This window comes from Astyanax mexicanus, chromosome 13, assembly GCF_023375975.1.
Source record: "Astyanax mexicanus isolate ESR-SI-001 chromosome 13, AstMex3_surface, whole genome shotgun sequence".
Lineage (NCBI taxonomy): Eukaryota > Metazoa > Chordata > Actinopteri > Characiformes > Acestrorhamphidae > Astyanax > Astyanax mexicanus.
The window spans coordinates 4696160-4721461 of record NC_064420.1 but is presented as its reverse complement, the minus strand read 5'-3'; the positions used below and the strand labels follow the sequence as shown (position 1 = coordinate 4721461).

The following is a 25302-nucleotide window of genomic DNA, read 5'->3' as shown; positions in this document are numbered from 1 at the left end:
ATTCTATGTACAAGGTGTTTCAGCTGTAGGTAGGATTCAGGTGTGTGTAATAGGGTGGAGAACAGTGAGTGATGATTAAACACAGTGTTTAAAAACTCCAGCAGCACTGCTGCTGTATCTGATCCACTCACTGTACCACCAGCACAACTAACCACTGCTGATCACTGCAGTACTAAGAATAATGACCCACCACAAAACAATACAATAGCTGATTTGTGGTGGTCTATCCTGTGGGCTCCTGAATAATACAGGACTATAGTCTATAATTATTACAGAGTAAATGTCTACAAACTGTCCTATAACGATCAGTGTAGAAACAGGTGAGTAAGTGGTCATAATGTTATAATAGGTCAGTGTACATGTCATATGTATTGCATCCAGTATCCAGTTGAGGCTGCTGGTTTGGTTCAGAGGTCAGGTACAGAGCTCCCATTGGCCTGAGCTTGTGTATATGAGGTCATACAGTGTCTACTTCATGTCTGGCTTTTAATTGGTCCTGCAGGATTGCAGGTGTGTAACCTGAGAACAACCTTATCACTTACACACACTTCTCTGAGTACACTTAGTGCTGAGCAGGGAGTAATTAGGTCAGGTCCACCTTTATCTCCTGCTGTACTGTAGTGCTTCTGATATCAGAACACTCTGCTGCTATATTACTATATATACTATTTAATATTAATAAATATATTGACATTTAAAGCATTTATTTGCAGAAAACGAGAAATGGCTGAAAAAAAAGTTGCAGAGCTTTTAGACCTCGAATAATGCAAAGAAAATAAGTTCATATTCATAAAGTTTTAAGAGTTCAGAAATAATTAACATTTAGTGAAATAACCCTGTTTTTCATGCATCTTGACATGTATGATATATGTAGATATACATTTCATTTTGTGAATCATTTTTTTTATTATTTATAGGTATATGTTTGAGTATAAAGAACATTGAAATGGACAACGTTTCTCCCGAATTCCAATTAAAAGTAGTAATTTAGAGCATTTATTTGCAGAAAATCAAATGGCTGAAATGACAAAAAAGACGCAGAGCTTTCAGACTTCATATTCATACAGTTGTAAGAGCTCAGAAATCAATATTTGGTGGAATAACCCTTGTTTTTGATCAGTTTTCATGCATCCTGGCATGTTCTCAGTCATACACCAGTCACCAGTCTTACACACTGCTTTTGGATAACTTTATGCCTTTACTCCTGGTGCAAAAATTCAAGCAGTTCAGCATCTTCCTCTTCCATCTTGATCTTTCTGAATAAGTCAGACACATACAGTATGTGGGAAAGTTGGGTTTTTATTTGTGAAGCTTGTATAGAGTATAGTGTGTATTACAGATTAACGAGAGCCGTCTACTGTACATCACAATCTGCATGAAACAGAACACTCATTCATAACTAATAGTGATTTCTAACAGGATTATTAGTATTATTAACAAATATATTTACAACAAACCCACACATTAGGAGTATTTGGGTGCCTTGGCAAATTCAAACATCGATTGGATGGAGGAAAGACATTCTTTTATTGTGGTGGGTTAAAGGTGCTGGTATTTTTTTATATACATTTTATAAAACAAAATACATTATTATGCTTGTGCATATTTATATTTTATATATATATATATATTACAAAAATAAACCTTGTCTCTAGGCTAAATTAAAAGAGAAGAAGAAAAAAAAAAAAAAACCTCCAAACTATCACCAATAATCTCTGATATAGACGATTCTGATGAAAATCCAGCTATTCACAGCTAATTCACAGTCTCCCCAGGTAGTACAATCAGCTAGTACATACACAGCGCTGTACATACACAAGCCAGGAGTGTGCTTCAGGACGAGTTTCAGGACGAAATATAATATCATACATCATATAGCATCGTAGCAAAACTGCATACCATTACAGGCTATATAAACTGCATATTAATAGGGAAATATTAAACGATATTACATCACCAAATACTCTCAAGGTAAAATGAAGCACAAGAGCTGGAATTACGTTCATACACATAATACAGGGAGCTGGAGTTACTGTCCAATGGTAAAATACAAACATTCAAGAGATGCCTTGTTGCTTTTATGTGGATACTGGAGGATATATCAACAGTTTTTGTGTGTGTATGTGTGTGTGTGTGTGTGTTTGTGTGGAGATATGAGGCACTCCTCTGAACCTCGTTGGTGTCAAAATGGTGCGGTCAACAGGCAACGGGTCAGCTGTCTTCTAAAGGCTCGCAGCCAGAGCTCAGAGCTGTAAGTGCCACCCCCAAAGCAGCCAGCAGTTGACAGAAAGGTCACAGACCTGCCAAAAGATAAAGAATTAGGGCGAATGTTATACATTGGCATACAACATCAAGAGTCCCATGACTTTTGCCTTGTCCCACTTAAGCTAAATAACACTGTACAGAGTAAGCCTGGATGAGTTGAATGGACCTAAATATGAAAAAGTACCGTATTTTTCGCATTATAAGGATTTAAAATTCAATTTTCCCAAAAATCATAACTGTGCCTTAAAATCTGGTGCGCCTTATGTATGAAATAGAGTTTCAGTGAAGTTTCTCCAGCAGCAAGGCTGGAGCAGTATTAACATTAGTTGTTAACCATGCTAAGCTATTGCTTTTTCACCATTCAGAGGGTATTATCGGTTTGTGAGCTGCTGCTAACCCTGGCTAGCACTGCTAGAGCAGCTTAAGCATTAGTTCTTAACCGTGCTAAACGCTAGCTCTTTCACTGTTCAGAGGTGAGTATATCAGATTGTAGTCTACGCGTTTAACATGTTAAACAAGCTATGTGGGACGAAGCGCAAGCTAATATCACCCTGGCTTAAAGGAACACTCTGTCGGGCGGGATTTACCCGCTAATCTAGCCACTATTTTAGCCGCTAATGCTAATGCTAATGCTACTGCACACAGCCTTAGTGGAAATCTGGAATTATGAACTTACTGTAAATAACGGATGCGCTTTACTCATGCAAATAAACAGTTAAAATTTTTGTTTTTAGAATTACTGTTTTGATTACTTAGCTTATCTTTAGTTTAGTTTGCCCCTAACCACCACACCCAGCAGCAAGAAGTATCCAATTTTATTAAGTAGTAATTATTATATATATTTTTTTTACTTCCACCACAGGAAGACCTTACATGATTGTACACAAATATGATACAAATCATGCAGCACTTGTATTACTAGTATTTGTCAGTAGTTGTGTTTATGTGAAGATATTTTACCTATAAAAATCTCATCATAGTGTTGCCATGGCCAATCACATGACAGAGCAGACCCCAGTCTGAAACTTCTCACCAGTGCGGTTGGTGCCTCTCTTTCCATACCTGCACAGAAGAGAGATTTCAATATTAATACAAAAAACACAAAATAAAAAACTCCAGGTAGAAAATTTCAACTGGAACCAAATTTTAAACTGCTCCTGCAAAGTTGGGAGCATAAGTATCTAAATCTTGTTTTATGTTGTAGCACTAAGAGCTAATTTTATTGGAACAAAGGGGCCATTCCGAACTTTTAGAAAAAATTAAGAGACCAAGTAAAAATGATGAGTTTTGTTGATTTTATCAAATTAAAAACCTCTGAAATATAATCAAGAGGAAGATGGATGATCGTAAGCCATTAAACCAAGCTGAACTGCTTGATTTTTTTTCACCAGGAGTGGCATAAAACTACCCAAAAGCAGTGTGTAAAACTGAAAACATGAAAACTTTATGAATATGAACTTGTTTTCTGAAAGCTCTGCATCTTTTTTTTTGTTATTTCAGCCATTTCTCATTTTCTGCAAATAAATGCTCTAAATTACAATATTTTTTATTGTTGTCTGTAGTTTAAAAACAATAGTTTAAAACAACAATGTTCATTTTATTCAAACATAAACCTATAAATAGCAAAATGAGAGAAACTGATTCAGAAACTGAAGTGATCTCTTAATTTTTTTCCAGAGCTGTATATTTGTCTACATATCAGTTCAGATTTACCAACATAGTGAATGATAAAAAGTCTGTACCCATTTAGATTAGCCGGTTCAGAGTGGTACACGTGTTTCCCCTTTTCGGCCACGGTGAGCGTTCCAGCGTGGGCAGTCTCCCGGTGGGCGACCTTGGGCGGATGGCATGAGCCCTTGGCATCTAAGTGAGTAGCTGGTGGAACAGTCATGTAGACGGTGGGCAGGTTGCCGTTGGGCTCCTGAGTCTCGGGGGCGGGGTTTTTGCGTACTGCTTCAGGGCTGGATGTGGTGATGACCTTGATGGCAGGCGGTGGAGGCGGAGCCTGGCTCTGTTTGAGAGCAGCCTCGCAGTGGGCGAGCTGGAGCTTCTTCATGTGGTGGATGGCCACTGTAGCATTGAAGGCTTGCTGGAAAACACAGATTATACACAGATGTCAGAAATGAGGGGTAAAGGAAAAGATCTTTAACCATTGTAATAGTTAAAGAGGCACTAAATCCGCTTATTTTTGCTGACTCCACCCTCAGCTCTAATTTGGAAAAGGCTAAAAAAAAATGGGAGGGGTTGTTTTTGGGAGGGGCACTGGGTGATGTATGGGTTTAGATGCAGGGCAGGAGGGAAAGCTGATTGGCTGCAGTGTGCCTCTGATAGTATTTTTTTAATGGTTAGGAAATGTTTATAAAATTTTAAGCAGGACTGATTTCAGCTATTAATGGAAAAAATATGGTTTAGGGTTTAGTGACTCTTTTTTTATATAGTGGCATTTTTATTGATAATGTATGACCACAGCATCAGAAAATTTCTTAAATATGCTTTTGAACAGATGATTAGATTAGATTAGATTTGATTAGATTAGTCATACTTGAATGAGAATGAGGTAATGCTGTGGATAGATGGATGGATGGATGGATGGATGGATGGACACCTTATATCATTAGTGTGTCATATGCAATTGGGACACACCCCATGTGTTGGCATTGGCAGCCACACATACACGCCATACATCTACATGACTATAGTAATTGTTTCATGTATTATTTGTGAAAATACCCCAGTTAGGTAGAAAAATATCTAACATATTGATAAAATAATAAAAATGATTTGTTTTCTAGTTTTTTTTTTTCATAAACAATTTACTTCCTTAAATTTAAATCCAAAATGTGCATTAGAATAAAAAATAATTTTTTTGGTACATTTTATGTTATTAATACTGTTTTTCCCTCATACAGTGTGTTAAAATAAGAGTACATTAAATAGCTGTACTTATAACAGAATTTTTAATGGACACTAATTAAGACATTATTAATTATTACTCATTTTAACTAATGACTCATTTCATTATTAAATACAACATTTTTAAGCATTAACATAAAGCATTGAAAAATTTCGTATTTAATAATTATTTACTTATAAATTATATACTTATATACGACAAATGACTATATATCATGAACATATGGCCCTATTTCTATGAGAAATATCCCAGAATTTTAAATCCACATAACCTCATATCCCCACAAGATCACCTTTGCCTAAACTAACTAAAACAGGTCCGAACTAGAAAACCACTCGGAGGGTGCTCTGTGAGAGCTTCAGACTACGAAATGGTGATTGCTGCAGTTCTGTTGTGTAATCAGGCCACAGATCGGATGAATGACCCCGGTGAGAATATGGTGGAGGAGGCAAACTCTAAATAGTCAGAGTCTTTAGAGAGCGATTAGCTGTGAGGGCCTCAGTTTACCTTCCACTTCGACTTGGCGAAGTTCTTCTGGATCTGAACGCTGACGGAGTGGTAGATGTCTTGGCTGCGGGCGGTCTTTCCAATGATCCTGAAAAATACAAATACAGAAAAAAAAAACCTGCATCATAATCTCATAATATATTGACTATATAACTGGTACCTTTGCTTGGGTATTTAGTTCTGTTCTTTTATATAATGATTTATAGCCTGGCCATGGTGTTGTAGGCCATAAGAGCAAGTTACCAGTAGTTTTTTTTTATTATTATTGTAAAGAGTGAATTAATGCTGGCTAAGAACTTAAATGAAGTTACTCTGAGCTTGATTATTTTTCCAATGAAATGGAAAAATAGTTTGGTAGGAAGGATGCAATATAATTTTGCCCCTTGTTTAAAAAACCTTGCCTGAATAAGCAATAGTTTAATATAAATATAAAATATACTGGAAATCCTCTTATTCATTTATTTTTAAAGGTTTTACCTAAATACCCAAGGGAAGATAATTATTTTTGACAAGACAAAGTAACTAGAGTAACTATGCTGTATAAAGTTAGTACAACTCAACTAAATTTAGTTGAATTATTTAATGTTTTGTAATGAAATCATTTAACTTTATCAGAACCTGTTGCTCTGTCTGTGTTTTATTTTTAGTTCTGGAAATGTTATTTTTTTTAACTTTTCCAAAATGTTAATATTCATTTAGCAGGGAGTGTTATGTGACAAACATTATAATAATATAATTGTACTGCAAATCATTACTGTTTCACACGTTTTCAGCACATTTATGGAACATTACTTCTATAACATTTAGAGGCTAAAAATGTTTTTCTGCTAAGTTTTCTGTTTGCTGGGCCATAACAACATAATATTAAGCTTACCATATTAGAGTCATGTTGGGTTAAAACAAGGTAGTGTTTTTAGTTTTGCATAATACATTCATATAGGTTTTACAGAAGCTGGTTATTTTTTTTATTTTAAATATATGATTTAATTAAATAGAACACAACTTAAGAAAACAATAATTTTAAACCTTATAAAAAAAATACTGTGCCTTTTGCCATCAAAATAAAAAAATATATATAATAATAAGATTTTTATAATAAGATATTTTAATTATTTGGGTATTCATCATATTTTTATACACAGCTATAGAAATCATATTTTTCCAGCCTAATCAATTTATTTTTTCACCTTATATACAATTATATTTAGCATATTCAGTCCCTTGAATATAAAACAGTGTGAAGATTGTGATGAGTTTTTTTTTTTTTTTAATACGCAGGGTTATCAAGGAACTTATCCTAAGTTATAGCTGTAACTTAATTTGTAACAATAGTTTTAATTCATATAAGAATTAAATGAGGTTCTTACCAGGGATGTCTGAGGGCTTGGTCTGTGGTGAAGCGCAATTTTGGGTTCTTCTGCATCATGTTACGGATGAAGTCCTTTGCTAAAAAACAAAAAAAAAAACAAAGCAAAGCCATGTCACATAAATTCTGGGGCATTCTCTGTATGTATGTATGTATACATGTACTGTATATAACCATAATGAAATGGTACATGGTTTTATGCATTTCATGTACTATAAGTGCACTATAAGTGTCTCAAAATTCTATGATATAAAAAATAGAGACGTTTAGAACTTGTGAACACACACACACATTGAGTTTGTATCAGTTAAAGATGATCAATATCAAGGTTAGTTGTTCACTCTGTGCTGGAGACACTTAGGCACAAGTCCTAAATGTGGAACGAAGCTAACAAAGTGATTTTTGGCAAAACTGTTATGTTGGCGGCAGAGGTTGCTGTGTATAAAACTTAGTTACTTTTTAAAGGAGTAATCAGTAATTGGATTACTTTTTTTAAAGTAACTAGGCCATGATTGGTGGGGATACAGAGAGAGAGAGAAGGCAGGAGACTCTTACCAGATTCGGATATGTTGTCCCAGAAGGGAGAGTCAAACTCATACTGTGCTTTCATGATCTTAGAGAAGAGGCGAGTTTCAGTTTCTTCATAAAAAGGAGGATATCCACAGAGACTGCAAAAAAGAAAAAGAAAAAAAAAAACATAAAATAAGCTGGTTATTGTATGCCTCTATAGTCTTAAAAAATAAAAATAAAAAAAAAATATATATATATATATATATATATTTTTTTTTAAAGACGTATATATATATATAAAGATGTGTGTGTATATATATATATTTATTATTATTATTATTTATTTATTTTATTTTTTTTTACTTTGTACTGCAAAGAGCTGCAATCCCTGCTGTACGAAATCTGCTATTGATCTAAATGTGTTCATTGTTGTTGTTGTTGTTGTTATTATTATTATTATTATTATTATTATTTTTATTATTATTAACCCTTGTGTGGTGTTCGGGTCTGTGGGACCCGTTTTCATTTTTCATCAAATGATACTAAAAAAATAATATTTTTTTCTAACTCAAACTCATTGTCATTGGCTCATTTTTTGTGAAAAACATATATCAAAACACATTTTCGATAAACACACACTGTACACCCCCCCCCCCCCCCCCCCTACACATTTATGTTACATACAGTCTGTTTGGCCAAGGGCTAATAAACATTGCTTCATTTGTAAATTTGAAACTAAACTAATTTTCTACTCATATCTTGAGTTTAATTCATTTTCTTTTACATTTTATTAAAAAACAAATAAAAAAAGAGTAGCACTTTTTGAAAGAAATGTAACATAAGAAAGGTAAAGGGCAAATATCAACCATGTAAGCTGTTTATATTGCTTGCAATTTAGGTGAAGCGAGCATGTGTAAAGCATTTTAATGTAAAATTGCTTAATTTTGCTGAATTAAATACAAATAACAAAGTAAACGAGTAACAAAAATATGAACACCACACATCATGCTTGCTCACTAGAGGGCACTAGAGGGGACTTTCACATTACACACTACTTTACTCTACTCTACACTACATTACACAGCAACTGCAGCATTACAGAGCTAAATCTGGATCTGAAACAACACGGCTAAAGTTGTTGACTGACTAATCAGTTCCTCACAAAGTGTCCCCATTATAATCCCCTCTCCTAACCAGACTTACAGGCCTGGTGCATCTAAATACAGCACTGCGCTTCTGCCAAACCCCCAACTTAAGCAACTGTTCCCTGTGGGGTGGGTGGGTGGTGAGCTGTGGTGATGCAGTTGGTTGTGTAAGCGTAGGGTGTTTTGGGGTGGGTGGTGGTGTGGTCGGTTGTGTAAGGGAAGGGTAAGTGCTGTGGGGAGAGCAATAGAAGGTAAAAGCTCCTCACAGGATGTAAGTGATGACTCCGATAGACCAGCAGTCCACCGCTTTACTGTAGGGCTTCTGGGCCAACACCTCCGGAGCTGCAACCAATCAAAATCACAGGATTAAAAAAGTGCATTCAGTGCGACCAGAGAATCTTTAATAGAGAGGAGAATACACACTTAAAGTGTCACTAAACAGCCTGATTTTTGCTTAAATTTGTAAAAGGCTTAAAATTGAGAGGGGTACTTTGGGAGTGGCACTGGGGGATGTATGGGTTTAGAAGCAGGGCAGAAGGGAGGGCTGATACATCGACACATCATCTACACCTATAGCACAGTTGAACCTGAGAGGGCGCTGCAGAGACGGACATTACCTAAATAAAAGTGTTTTTTAAAGGTTAGGAAATTATTGATTAAATCATTAATTATGTCAAAGGAACATATTTCAGCTATTGATGAAAAAATATATGGTTTAGGGTTTAGTGACTCCTTTAAAATCTCTTCCAGGTATGTCAGGCCACTAGAGAGCGCTACTGAGTGAGTCCAAAATTAATGGGTTCGAATGTAGCAATTGAGCAAAATCATAGTTTTAATTAAATTACATTTTTAATACTAAAAATTGGGACTCATTTCCCCAAAACAGAACAAAATCATATGTTTCAGTATTGAATACATAACTCCATACCTCCAATTCCTTAACACCTTTTAAACATTGTCTAAAAGTACATCCACACTGTAAGCCAGTTTATGCAAAATGATGTGTTTATTAAATGTATTAAATGTATTATTTTATTATTATTCTTTTTTATTTTTATGTTAAATAAATGTTTGTTGGTTTGTTATAAAAAATGTTTGCACAATAATTAAACATTGTTCACCAATGTTCACCTAACTAAGAATAGTTAAGTAATGTTTGGAATCATCTCATTTTATGTTAAACATATTGTGGCTTTGGAAAAAAAAAAATATATATATATATATATATATATATATATATATATATATGGCAATATTTCCATCAGTATATACAAATTTACCCACATACACCATTCTTCCTTCTAAAATTAAATTAATTTCCTGGCTAAGTGGTTTATCAATATTTTAAATTTGAGTTTAACTTTAGCATTTAGCTCCATTCACCCCCATTCATTGAGGACTCGCTCGTAGCCTTTATCTAGCTTTGCAGTCATTCTTTAATATAACAGGAGAGATATGGGGTAAATAAGTGGGTAGGCGCTCCATAAATCTCTATAAATATATTTATCATTTTAGCCTGTATGTCAAATTACAGAGCCTCCTTACCTACGTAGCCTGGAGTACCACAAGCTGTGGACATGATGTCGTTGTCCTCCATCTTGGAAAGACCAAAGTCACTGATCATGATCTTGGAGTTCTCGTCTTGGCTGTAGTACAGCAAGTTCTCTGGCTGTGAGGAAAAAAAAAACATAATTTCAACATTTCAATATATATATATATATATATATATATATATATATATATATATATATATATATATATATATATATATATATATATATATATATATATATATATATATTAGTTAATTATTTTATATATTTAGACAAACAGTCCAGACTGATGATGCTTTGCTTTGTTTTACCAGACTGTATTAAAATATTTATATTATTTTTCGCCCTTGGCATTACTGATATGGTTGACAGGCCTTTATTTAATATTAGTGAAACCAAGCCAAGACGCTTAGATTAATTTAGGATCTTAATTTATTGAGTTCATTCACTTGATAATATATTATCTAAAATAGTTATGGCATATCACAATTTTTGTCTATATTGTGCACCCCTGATTGTTGTTTATAGAGGTGAGAATTACAGGGCATCTCACGATACGATATTATCACGATATATTGTCCTCGATAATGATGATTTCATGATTCTGTGATTCTCCATATATCACTCTATATAAGACAAATCTCTATGAAGATGATAAAATACTACTAAATAAGAAAATACTAGGTATTTTTCCACCATTTATTGGTGTTCGGTTCAGTTACACTGAATTTTACAACCAATATTAGATACACAGCATTGTCTCTGTGTCTGTGTGAGTGACAGGCTGCTGCTGCCCGAGAAGCCTCTGTTTTGCTTTAACTGCTTTTTGCTTTAAATGCTTTAACTTTTTTTTTTATTGTGTATTAGAGGTTGTGTCTCTTCTCTTCTATCGCTTCCATTTATCCATATCTATTTATCTATTTATCTATTTATGATCATCTTAATTGGCCATGTTCAGTATTAAAAAGGGGTGCCTGAAAAAAACAACAAAAAAATGTTGCAAAACCTGCAGTTTTTTATTTTCACCCTAGGAAGGGTGAGGGATTGTTGTGATGGGGACCACAGTGGCACTAAAAAAGGTTGAGGACCATAGGCTTAAAGATCGATAGATAGATTGATGTATCTGCAGTAAACAGAAACTAGACACCCGTCTCTTCATACCTTGAGATCACGGTGTACAATTCCGTTTATGTGCAGGTAACTGACAGCCTCCAGCACTTGTCTGATCACCAGGCTGGCATCCATCTCTGAGTACATGCCCCGGTCCAGAATCCGGTCGAACAGCTCACCACCAGAAACACTGTGCAGAAAAAACACCAGTGAATAAAAGCTCTGAATACAGCATTTCCTGATAAAACGTTGCCAGTAACCAATAACTACTCACAGCTGCATGACGAGGTAGTAGTGGCTTCGGCTTTCATAGAAATCCTCCAGCCCAACCACGTTCTCATGTTTGATCCTGAAATGAGAAAATGAAGAGACTGTAAGGCCTGATAATTGATTGGCCTAATAATTGCTTATTTTTCACTTATGCACTAAAATGACTTTGGAAAAAAAATAAGAGATTTTGCAATTTATAGGTATATGTTTGAGTAAAATGAACATTGTTGTTTTATTCTATAAACTACGGACAACATTTCTTCCAAATTCCAAATAAAAATATTGTCATTTAGAGCATTTATTTGTAGAAAATGAGAAATGGCTGAAATAACAAAAAAAAAAGATGCAGAGCTTTCAGACCTCAAATAATGCAAAGAAATCAAGTTCATATTTATCAAGTTTTAATAGTTCAGAAATCAATATTTGGTGGAATAACCCTGGTTTTTAATCACAGTTTTCATACATCTTGGCATCATGTTCTCCTCCACCAGTCTTACACACTGCTTTTGCATTACTTTATGTGTTTACTTCTGGTGCAAAAATTCAAGCATAATTTTGTATACAAAATAAATACTAAACTTAACCAAACAAAAGTAATAGTTATTTTAACTTTGGTAATATAAATTGGCAACAATTTAGAGGTGATCTGCTATTTAAAGTTAGTAGAACTCTTAATTAAATTACAATCTGATTGGCATGTAAGGTCATGTGACGTAGACTCAGAAACAGTACCTCCTCAGCACAGCAATCTCATTCTCCAGGTTTATGTCCCTCTTGTTCTTCTTCTTCACACACTTCATAGCAAAGAGCTTGCCTGTTTTTCTCTCCTTCACCATGAAGACCTCGGAGAATGCTCCCCTAAACAGAAAGAGAGGAGAGAGAGAGAGAAAGAGAGAGATAGTGTGGGTTAGAGGAGGCTGGATGTGCAGTGTTAGGACAAAAATGGCACATTTTTGCTTAACAAGGTGATATTTGTTATAATTATGATCTAATTAAGGTACACTACATTCAGTTTCCCCAAGTGAAGGATGCACATTTGTACATTTCCATAACTGTTCCATAATAGTGTTAAACAAACCAAAATACTTTTGGTCTTTCTTTCCCAGGGCGGTCCTGATGAGTGCCAGTTTCATCATAACATTTTTGAGTTTTTTTCTTCTCATAATATGGATTAGAACATTACTCAAATAGAGCTAATATTAACTGTATACCTGTAACTCTACCTCTTCACTACTTTACTGAACTGATGCTCCTAAACACTTTATTAGGAGGCAAGAAATTCAAGTAATTAACTCTTGACGAGTTCAGCACAGCTGTTAACTGAAAGCCGGTCATTCTAGGTGACTCAACCTCATTAATCTGACTGAGAAAATCCAGCCAAGATGTGCAAAACTGTCTGATCTAAGAATCTAAAATATAGAACAATTTTCAGTTTACTATATAATTCCATATTATTTTATTTATACACTTTTTGAATGACATTAGTATTAATCTACAATGCAGAAAACACTCAAATAATGAAGGTGTGGCCATCAGTATGCAGATTTGCCCACCAGGGCTACCTTGCTTTGGGTATTCAGTTATGTTGTATATAATGGTTTAATGTGTGGCCTTAGTGTTGTAGGTCATAAGAGCAAGTTACTGTTATCTTTACTATGAAGTGTAACATACAGGTTAAGAACTGCAATCGACTAAGAACTTTGAGTTGGCTAAATTTTCCCATATAATACCCATAAAAAAAAAATAAGCTAAACTTTGCAGAATAAACAGTAGTTGATAATGTTAAAAAAAAGTGAACTGGAAATAATTTTGAATACTAAATAAGTACTAAAGGGAAGGTAGCCTTTGTCGAAAAGACCACACACCCATTATACAAATAAATAAAGCTAAAAAAAACAATGATTATTTAAATTATTTTATTTATAATTATATTTATTTATACAGTTTAGAGGTATTATGCTATATAAAGTTATAGTAACTTAAATTTTACATGATAGAAAATAGCATTTTCTTGTTCTCCACATTAAACCACTGGTCAGAATGTTTTTCCCGTTTTGTTAAAGTACAGAACGAGGCCTCCTCCTGGGAGTAAAGCACTTTTTAATGAGGATGAGGAAGTGACCTTTTAAACCCCCTAACTTCCTGCCGAGCCTCTTTTGCACACCACGCCGCTCCGCATGCAGCCCGTTTCATAACACCTAGATCCCACCTGTACTTGAGCTTCTATTGAAGCGGGAGGAGAAATAAAACAAGTCCATGAGGTAAACTAAAGCCCAGTGCAATTATCTACAGTGGTAATGGTCTTCCTCTGTGTTCACACTGCTTCAGGTGTGGAAACATCCATAATAATTTTACTCTTGTGCAGTTTTCAGTGTGGAATACATGTATTTATCTATAAATGTGCTTTATTAAAGAAATACTCGAGTGTTTTTCAGTATAATCTCTAATATATATTTTATTTGTGTCTAAGGGTGAGTTTTCAGTGAAGTTTCTCAAGCACTAAGGCTGGGTGCAGCAGCATTAGCATTAGCATTAGCTGGTAACCGCAGCACTAGCAAAACCCTGAGTGTTCTGGTAACCCATGATGCTATCAGCTAGCAGTTTGTCCTATTTAGCATGTTTTAAAACCGCAAACACACAGACTACAGTCCAATACACTCGCCTCCGAGCGGTGAAAGAGCTAGCGCTGTGGTTAGAGGCTAATGCTAATACTGCTGCACCCAGCCTTAGTGCTGGAGAAACTTCACTGAAACTCTGTACTTCACTTATAACGCTGTACTTCAGCAGAGTAGTTTACTGCTCTTTAATACCTGACTGGTAAAATTCATACATAAGGCACACCAGATTATAAGGTGCACTTAAATTAATGGATTTTAATAGACCTTATATAGTAAAAACAAAATTGGTAGTAACTTGTAGTGACTTGTTTAAGTGTGTTTGTGGATTTTACCAAAGAATATGTATGTATATTAGCAAGTTTATATATATATATATATATATATATATATATATATATATATATATATATATATATATATATATATATATATATATATATATAAAATTCTCTTAAATGTATATCTACACATCTAATATTTCAAATTTTGAGATTATTAAAGTAATATTATCAGAATTAATAATTTATTCCCAACTTCCGAAGTGATTAATCTACTCAGTGTTTTGTTGTATTGGCAGAGAAATTGTTTAATCAAGCAAACATATCTTAAACAAATAAAAACAGGCAAATATATCCACAAATATATCCTATTTGTCAATAGAAAAAGACACTTTCAGTAGATTAAATTTCTTAAAACAAGGAAAATAGGCTAGGAACAAAATATACTAAAATTTGACAACAATGTAAAAAATTTGAAATGTCAGATACTAATTAAACTAGATTTATTATGCACATGTGCATAGTTCATATGTTTTTCTCAATATATGGAATTATTATCTATTCTAATGTAACATAACAGGGCTTATGCTGGAATTATATTATATTTTAATCAATCAATCAATGGATAATCAATCAACTTTTGCCTAAAAGTGGTGATCGGTCATCTTTTATGCACAGAAAAGGGATTTCTGGCTTAAGAGGTCATGACTAAAGCTTAATTTTCCATTCTCTCCATCCTCTGCTCTATCTAAAGCTGCGACTTGGAATAGCTGTCCTGGGCAGAGGATTAGAACTCGAAATCCTTTACGCAACGGAAACAGTAGCAGCTCAGGTATCCAGGTGTGGAGCTCGGACACTGCAGAGACAGGCTCAGCCCATCAACCGGGTCAGTGAGCGGGTCACAGAGCGGGTCACGAAGTGCTTCAAGGATCAAACCTTCCCACTGCACTGGGCCAAGCGGCAATTACCGTCGGATCCCCTTTATTTTAAACTAAGGGAAATTAACCTGCTTAGGAATTCTTAGACCTCTAGGAACCACTGTGGCCTATAAAAGTGAAACATCTACATTTTAACACATTGAACCATACATTATGAAAATGTTTCATGGGGTTAATAAATAAAACACAATTCAACTGAGTTAACTTTAATTGCCCTATTTCACCTATCTATAGCGCACCAGTCAATTATGCATTGTGCAGCTGGATTTGGGGTGTGTTGTGTGTCTTTGGTATCGTGAGGGCATAAAAAAAAACATCTTGCATAGCTCGAAACACACAAAAGGCATCTCTCTAACTCTCTAATTAATCATGCGTGTGTTTTGGCAGCTTATTTAATGAAACAGTAATGTTTTTTTATTCTATATTCTGTTTATTGTTAAAGTGAAAGCTGATTGCCTAGAATTGGACAGCTGACTGTTGACTGTTGTCAGGATTTTAATCAGTCAGGGGCGCACCTGTAATTCCATATCTCACCGCCAAGATAGAAACATGCCAGAATTGTGTCTGAACTCACCTCACTTCCAGACCACCATGTCTTTGGTGTAGATATATTCCTAAACTCTGATGCAATTTTAGCAGCATGGGCACTAACCATGAAAATAGACAGTCGATAGGGAATAAGATAGCAACAAGCATCACAAAGCACCTTGTGTAAGGTGTATGATACCTATGCAAAATCTATGCAAACAATTGAGTAAACAACTGAATGGGGGAATTTTGGGGTAAAATCCACACCTTTACTTAATTTTTAGCAGTAAACTATACTTCAGGAAAGCCATAAAAATATGCCCCCTGTCTTTTGGTATGTCAGGGTAAAAAGGCTTATATTATACGTAAGTTGAAACCCTCTCTGCATAATTCCAGCTGCTCTATGCAATTAAAGTAGGTTAAAATCAGCTTGAACAAATAATTATATAGACTTAGGTTCTTAACTCTTGTAACTAATTTAATGCACAGTTTCAGACCATTTAAAAAACCCTAAAACACAAACGTCTATCTTCCCTGATGGTTTCTGGCATCATTTATTGAATGGATGGATGGATGGGTAGCTGGATGGATGGGTAGCTGGATGGATGGGTAGCTGGATGGATGGATGGATAGATAGTGTGTAGCCTTGCCCAGCAAGAAATCAAACATTACAGTAAAAAAAAACAGTAACTTGTTCTTAACCAACGAAAGATAGCACTGATGATAGCACTAATAACTTTTGTACCATTGTAGTTCACTGAATTATAGGTAATTATTAGATATGAACAACTTAAATGGCAAAAAATATGTCCAATTTTTTATTTAAATTATCCTAAAAATAACGGTGCCCTATCACATGTAGAGTGTGAACCGCCTTCACACACACACACATACACACACACATACACACGTTCACAGAGAACGTGAAGAATCGCCGAATTGCTTTTAATTGCACTGCCGCCTCCAGCCTCCCCCGAGTCCAGCACACGCTCTCACTTACTGAAAAGCTACTTATGCATTTCTCTCTCTGTGAATATAAAAGCTGAGAATTACACTTTTAGCTAACCTTGGCTGCCAGTCAGCAGTAAAAAAAAAAAGTGTCCTTGTGCTTTTATTTTCTTAGTCACTGAGAAAGATTAATAGACTGTATGACTGTATATCCACTCTGATTCAGAGAAACAGTCAATACTCTTTAATGAAACACTGATACGAACACTTTCAAAACTAACCCAGTGATTAGGGCTATTTATACTGTGCCTCAAGGACGCTTTACCAAGAAATAATTTATGAAATGATTCATTTTGGTAAGTAAAAATTCATAAAGGGTTCATAGTTTGAGATTTTTATGTCATTTGTGTATATTTTAGTATTTTACATACAGTATATTATATATACATTTATATTTTTCAGGAAGTGAAACAGGCTTGTAAATGTTTTGCATGCCATACTGGTTGTGCAGATACCCTACCACACTGTTGAACCAAGAAGAGAAAAAACTGACAGATTGTCCAACATGCATTGTCCGAATGACCCAACTGCTATGACTATGGATATCCAGTGAGCAGTGATTCTCTCCATGAGTTGTCCTGTTAGTGCCAGCACCATTGGCGGACAGCTGCATGACGCAGGACAACATATACGTGTAATGTGTATCATGATACAGCGGTTATAATATTCAATATCTCTTTCAGACCCTGCATCCATTACAGTGGACATAATGTATTTTTTTTATTTAAAAATGTTTTGTTGCACATAACACTATTTGAGAGCTGTTGTCAGTCAGAATAGACCAATAGACCATGAAACAATGAGCCAATGAAAAAGTTTATAAAGAAATAAAACAGTAACATTACCCCACCCACTGCCCTGGAAAAACAGTAGAACTAAAATTAATAAGTTTAATGGAACCATTTCCAATTTTATCCTATTCACAACTTCAGTTAAAACTTTAAAATTACAATATATTTACTATTTTAGATTGATGCAATATAATTCCAATATCAGGACAAATAATATAAAAGCCACAGAAATCCTCAATAAGTGAAAGATGCTACTTATAATTTTAAAAAATCGCTTTTATTAAAGCATCTTTAATCTCAATGTATATTAGTATGAAATTATTGCCTAGTTCTATGTTCCAAATGCTTTTTAAAAGACAAAAAGTGTTACATGTATTCTAACAGTAAGCAGCTTTATCACAACCTCCCATATCTCACTTTATTTCTAAGAATAGAGAGGTACGAGAGACACTTCCTCAGTGTTAGAAACACCTGCTGTTCCTCACAGTCCCAAGCTGAAAGAACTAGAATAATTAATGAGCAAATGTTCAATTCCACGAATGGAATGGATGCACTGATTTAGTGCAAAAACACAGCTAGTAGCCAAGGGAAGGTACTGGTTTGGGAGAAAAGTTGTTGAGAAAGACTACACACTGATGGTGAGCTAGATCACATCCTTTATTGCAAATAAATGATGCTAGGAGCCAATAGGACAGATGGACTTTTTGTATGAAGTACAGAAAGTTCAAAAAAGTCTATCCATATGCTTTTTTTTTTAAATAAATGTACAGCTATGTTCTGTATTTGATTGCTAAAATACTTTTACTTTTAGAATTCCCTGCACAGCTTTTTAACTTACCCTAGAAAATCATAGACAGAGTCAAGTGCCTCTGTTTGATCTGATAAAGTTGATCTGATAAAGCCTATGTAAATCAATAAACGCCTGCCCATATTATTACCCTGAATCCTCAGTCTAGTCGAGTGCCTGTGTTTTTCTCAATGCGGTGTGACGTCAGCCATGTTCCTGCCTGGGCCTAATACAGCCTGAGCCACAGCCAGACCAGGAGACATGCTGATTGGCTATTGGATTAGTCTATGACTTACTTAATTACTTAAGAACCAATGAGAGACAACTTTTGATGAGAGCTTTGGAAAACAAGCTCAATACAGTATAAACATCTACCAATTGCTAATTATTAGCTAATTGCTAATAATATTTATATGCAATCTTCCTTTTTGTAGATATCAACCTCCGATTTGAACCTCTATAATGAACATCTATAATTCCCATATTATCAATCAGGCTAACAACACTTACCAGTATTGCTAAGTCTTGCTGATTTAGTTTAGTTATCTATCAGTTAGCATTGTTAGCATTGGTGCGTTTAGCTATCAATGCAACGTTTTGAGGTGTTTCCATTGAAGGCTATGTCCCATTAATGCTCTTTCTGAATGAAACCCTAATCTCTGTGTGTGAGAGCCAGGAGGCAAAGCTTCAGGATAAGGAAATAGCCCGACCTAGCCTAGCCTAGCTTAGCCTGACCAAGCATGCCAAAGCAGACCTTATTTAAATCCTATCAGGTCTGTCCGTCTCTGCAATAGAGGACAGAGTACAGTAAATAGGTCAAAACCTTTAACTGCAGGAAGATAACCTTATATAATAAAGGGGGGAATTCAATTAAACTCCAGACCTATTTTATTTATTCTTATATATTTGCAAAATTCATAGCAAATAAAATTAGACATTTGGCTACATGCTGAATACCAGTTTTTTTTATTTAAACCACTGCATACATTATTACTATTACTATTGAACACTGAACCTTTTTCTTATTCCAGCGAAATCAAACCAAGACCAATATGACTTAAAATACATACATAAAATAGTCATCATTTGGTATAAATGATTTGTCCTTTTGCTTATTTGGTCAACAGAACACTTTTGGTTGATTAATATATGGTGCATCCCTATCCCTATTTACAATCTTAGTACAGTAGTTTACAATTAATGAGTTTAAATAAATAGTAGCACATGTGTAGCGAGTGAAGAAGAGCTGGGAAAATTACTTACAATGATATATGATATATGAAATGATAAAATGAATAGATTATTAAAATGTACAACTAAAGTATCACTGTTTATTCGTAACACCAAAAACACAGCATCCCTAATATTTAAATATTAGTCATCTAACTGTAAATCTACAATATTTATTTATTTTTAACAATATACATAAGACAGATTAACTTTTTTATTGACATATCAAACTGTTTTCGATACGTTGCCCTGACATATTTACACTTTGTATAAGGTGGCTGTTGTGATAAAGTTGTGGTAATTTATATATTTGTATATATTAGTGACAGAGGCTTAGACTCTTAAATATATAAAAGTATTGGGTTTGCACATTTAGCTTTAATAATACCCCATTGTAAACTCATTATCATTAGTGTGTAGTCGCTCCCCCTTTGCAGTTTTAACCACATGTGTGGAGCTCTTCAGAGCGATGTTTGGACACTTTTCTGCACTATACTTCTGAGCACTCGTGTCTGCATTACTGTGGTTCCTACATGTTCCTCCACTTTTCAGTAATAAACACTCACAGCTGATGGTGTAATATCTAGGAGTGAAGAAATCTCACCAGCTGCTTAGTTGCAGCCGTGCATCATATTACAGCATCATGCTGGAGTTCAGTGAGTTTTCCGAACCTCCAATCCATTCACTAATATTAGTAAATGTAGACTGCATGACTCGGAATTAAATGGAAATTAATGCATATAAACCGGTGATTTTTTTTTTTAATTAGCCTATTTGTCCTGTTTGTCAACAAAATGTATCTGCAGAGCCAGAGAGCAGCTGCAGTTTTAGACCAGCAGTTCTCAAACATGCAGTACTTTTAGAGAAGCTAAGCTAACGTTAGCGTCAAATTTGACTTTTTCTCTCAAAGTTACCGAAGCCTGCTAGAGTAGTTAAACAAGTTGTGTCACTAATTGTTTGACTCCTCAATCGTATTTAGCAAACAATTCCTTTCCACCTTAAATGTTTCAGCTCTAGGCCAGTTCAAAGCCTTTTTTTAAGGTCTTTTCCAACATTTAAGTATTCAAATCAAGTGTACTGTGTGTTTATGTTACATTTACACTTTTGTTCTGTTATATAGACTTTAAATAATGCAACTGTTCTTAGGTTAATTCTTCATGTAAACATTAATAACTAAGCCTACAATTGTAACTGGATTGTAACTAAATTAATCAATATCAAATTGATTCGAATCTAATGAAATTGGCACTTTGTTGGAGTTGGAATTGAATCTATTCTGTAAACCATTGATAAAAAAACAGCCTTAACTGAGACATGAATTCCATTATTTAGGGGTGAAATCAGTAACTCAAAGATTTCTGAGGTAATTTAGCAAGAAAACAGTCCAGAGCAAAATTAAAACAAGGTAAATGTTTGGTAAAATAAAAAATGTACTTACGATCCCAGCACCTCTATGAAGTCGAAGACCTCCTGGATGTTATCGGTGCTCTTCTTCCACTCATAATCAGCTTCCTTGCGACCCATTTCAGCGTTTGCTTCTACAGGGATTTCTAGAGAACATGAAAAAAAAGATTTATTCAATTAAATGAACTGGAACAATACGCAGAATTAATCGATTCACACATTGAAACGTCCGGATTGTTGGCTACCTTTCTCAGAAGGGAAGATAACTCCCAGTATTCCAGGAGCCATGAGTTCAGTTACGATTTACACTTTAAAATCTTCCAAAATTAAGATCCAGGTACAGGATTTCCCCCCTAAAGTTCTCCAGTGTTGGCTCGTCCAATCGTAAAGCAGTTCCACAGCCAGAGATGTAAAATACGGAGCGACCAGGAATGTCGGACCACTCACTCATCATCTATCAACAGCTATCTATCTGTCTTGGTTGTCACCTCCAGGACGTTCCTGCATGTCTAAAGCTTTGTCTGGTCAGGCGTGTCCGCTAATACCTGCCTGGCAATGGCTACACCCATTGCCAATGACAAAAGAGCTCATTGGCCGGCCCACCGGAGCCCTACATTGCCTAACACTAATTCCAAGCTCTGGAAACCTTCAGACCTCGCTAATTTGTTGGCTAGTCGAGTGCTGAGGTAGATGGGGCAGATCAGGACTCAGAAAGAGAATCAGAAAGTCCCTTCTGGAGCTTTCTGGTCAGGAATATCAATATTAGTTTGTAACATGAAGACCAGCTAATGTAACATGCCTGATATTTCAATACTAAAGCTGTAGCTTTAATTAGCAAGAGTTCCGTTATTTTCCCCCCAAGATCTTGTATTGACGATGGGAGAAGTGTTCACCAGCACATTCCAAAGAGTTTTAGGTTTGGGTTAAGGTCTGGACTGTGGTGAACAGTCCATGTGTAAAAATGATGATCTCATGCTCCCTGAACCACTCTTTCACAATCTAAGAATCCTGGTATCAAGGTTCATACAGTTTTTACCCAATACAAATTTATGGCTTTTTCATGACTGAGCATACGATTTTTAAAACATCAGTGCAGACATGGACAATAAAACAAAAAAAAAACAATTCATCAATTCTAATCCAAATTATCAACTATAAATCCCATTCTATCAATAAATGGAAACACAAAGGTTTGTAGAGCAAATTTCCATGACTTTTTTTTTTTAACTTTCTAGGGTTTTTCTATTTTTCCAAAACTTATCCAGGTCTGGAAATTGCTATTTTGAAATTCCATGACTTTTCCAGGATTTTCCATGACCATATGAACCCTGTGGTATTGTCATTTAGGAATATGTCTGTGCCATTAGGACAAAAAAAAATCCATTGATGGAATAATCTGATCTATATTCAGTATATTCCGGTAGTCAGCTGACCTCATTCTTTCAGCACATAATGTTGCTGAACCTAAGCCTGGCCAGCTGCAGCAACCCCAGATAATAGCCCCAAACCCTACAGGCTTGTACAGTAGGTACTAGACATGATGGGTTCATCACTTTAGCTGCCACTCATTTACCCTGATGCCCGAATCACTCTTGAACAGGGTAAATCTTAATTCATCAGACCTTCACATGACCTTCTTCCATTGCTTCGGAGTCAAATCTTTAAGCTCCCAAGCAAATTTAAGCCATTTTTGCTGATTAGTCTCACAGATTAGTGTTTTTCTTTAAGCTACACAGCTGTTTAGTCCCAATTTTGTTTAGATTCCCTTCATATTGTGTGCATGTGGAAATGCTCTAACTTTCACTATTAAACATATCCCTAAGTTCTAGTGTTGCTTTTCTACCATTTGATTTATTTCACCAAATGTTTAAGTCATCATCGTAATTTAAAAGTTTTTTGATCCATGTTAGTTGATGTTCCCCTATAAGACATTTGTTAGAGGTAAAAAATGCAGGAAAGGGTATTTTTATGTAGAACACTGCTATGCAAAATTAACATTTAATTTGTGTAAACTTGACAGATTATTATTGTAATTTAGCAGTGATTTCAATCACTGTAAATTAATTTACTTTTTTTTTCAGTAGAGTTATTTACTTATCGTCTGTAATTTTAACAGGAAAACTCTGGTAACCACAGCTGCCAGCGTTTTCCTGTAAAAACTACAGTTTTTTTTTTACAGTGTACTGTTTTTCCACTTTTTAATAATGCATTAGACAGTTTTAAGTAGTTAAGTAGTTTCATAGATGTCTTCTCTGCTTGATGCATGCCAATAATCAGACCAAGGTTAAGCCTAGTCACAGATTTAATATTAATTTTAATGGAAAATTTCCATTGAAATTGATAGACAAAATAAAAAAGACATTTATGGCCTCAACCTAGACTTAGAATTAAACTGGAAAAATATTGCAGTTGAATGGGTGAGCAAAGTGCCACTATCTTTCAAATACTTTCAATTTTAAAAATATAAATATTTTAAAGTATAAAAGTAGAGAGACGGGAATTGTAGCTGATTTAAATACTGTAATGCCTACAATGGCTTCAGAAATAGCATACAGTAAATTGATATTAAACTTGTATCTAATTTGTGCAATAGAACTTGTGAGAAATATCTCTTTGAATACTTAAATATGGAGTATTTTAGGGTTGTTTATAGTGTTTATGGAACTATTTATTAAAATTAAAATGATCTATTTTTAGCTATTCTTTAGACTTTTTTTCTGAAAATAAAGTCTGATTTCTTCATATATTGTGTATATATTTGGTGGGACACAACAGTAAACCCAATACTAATCAAAGCTTTAATTTAAATTCATTTTTTTTTATTATATGTACTTCTAACAGTACAGCAACTCACAAACCTATATTGAAGCCCAGTCATACCAAAAAAATAAAATAAATAAATAATAATAATAATAAAAATACTGTGATATACCATGATATGCATTTTTGGCCACATCGCCCAGCACTAATTCAAATCTGAATTCAATTTTCCATTTGAGAGTAAAAATCCACTCCACTCTCCAGTAATTGCTGTGCAGTTTGTGGAAACTGTGGCCATGAGTTAGGTCATCAACACGAACGCTCTGAACAGGATTAGAAGTTAATACATGGCCCCAGTTTGTCCGTAGGCTGTGACCTGTTTTCCCTTATATAACAGTTAGTAGAATCTTGATCTGTTCACTTAACCTGAAAGGAATTAACTCTCAAGAAGAAAGGGTCAAGAAGTCGACTGCAGTTTTAGACAATAGATCAAATCAAATACAGGCAGAATAATTACACAATTATAATGAAGCTAGAGGCAGGGGGCCATACAAATATTCTGCTGAACACAATACTGCGGTTTGAAGAGTAATTGACTTAATAGGTTTGTATTGGGTAACCCGAAGACAAGAGAACATCCAATTAAAGAGCACTGAGAGCGTACAAATCCACCGGCCGTGTGCCAAGAAAAGGGTAACAGCGCTTTAAGCCATTCCACACATCATTCCTATTCTCATTTCCCTCTGAAAGTGACGGACAAATAAATCTGTTGACGAAACATTTAATTATGTCATTATATTGTGATTCATTAAAAGGAGAGCAGCTGAATATGTTACACTAAAGCAAAAAAAAAAAAACACTCAAATGCCTTCACTGGCAATGCAGGAGCAGTGCAGAAAAAAGCTCACTGACCATGCAATAAAAAAATGAAAGGAAAGGTTTCCTTATGTATAATTCTAGCAATCCATGCACTTGCATATATAAATACACGTATACATATATATTCCAAGTATGAAGACATGATGTGCTGATCTATGATCTGTCTGTCTATCTATCTGTCTGTCTGTCTCTCTATCTATTTGTCTGTTTGTCTATCTATTTGTCTGTCTGTCTATCTGTCTGTCTGCAGCCTGTCCCGAGCTGTACAGAACCGGGTCAGCCAAGGTCAGAGGGGATCGTGCACATCAACTCACTCACCATGCAATTAAAAATGAAAGGAAAGCAATAGAACTTACTAAAATATGTGTTATTTTAAAATATAATGAAATGTAATTTTAAAACAGTAATTGTGTGTATGTATAATCATTTCAGTGTATTAAA

At 34.8% G+C, this 25302-nt stretch overlaps 1 protein-coding gene across 6 annotated transcripts in view; it reads right to left on the bottom strand.

Moving 5' to 3' along the window:
- Positions 1-1281: 1281 nt before the first annotated feature.
- The window catches only part of camk1gb (calcium/calmodulin-dependent protein kinase IGb), a 59144-nt gene continuing 35123 nt past the window's right edge, over positions 1282-25302 (bottom strand). For 3 of the 6 annotated variants that reach the window (XM_022677226.2, XM_007258787.4, XM_007258785.4), the window contains exons 2-13: positions 21257-21368; positions 12373-12498; positions 11645-11719; positions 11422-11560; positions 10253-10376; positions 8974-9049; positions 7608-7720; positions 7054-7132; positions 5687-5774; positions 4008-4354; positions 3226-3327; positions 1282-2300 (exon numbers count right to left, since the gene is read on the bottom strand). In XM_022677226.2, the coding sequence (XP_022532947.1) occupies positions 3261-3327; positions 4008-4354; positions 5687-5774; positions 7054-7132; positions 7608-7720; positions 8974-9049; positions 10253-10376; positions 11422-11560; positions 11645-11719; positions 12373-12498; positions 21257-21368 (1346 nt within the window). In that variant the 3' untranslated portion in view covers positions 1282-2300; positions 3226-3260. Of the gene's footprint in view, positions 2301-3225; positions 3328-4007; positions 4355-5686; positions 5775-7053; positions 7133-7607; positions 7721-8973; positions 9050-10252; positions 10377-11421; positions 11561-11644; positions 11720-12372; positions 12499-21256; positions 21369-21467; positions 21742-25302 lie in introns of those variants that run through there. The other 3 variants (XM_007258786.4, XM_049462712.1, XM_049462713.1) reach the window with 3 other exon arrangements.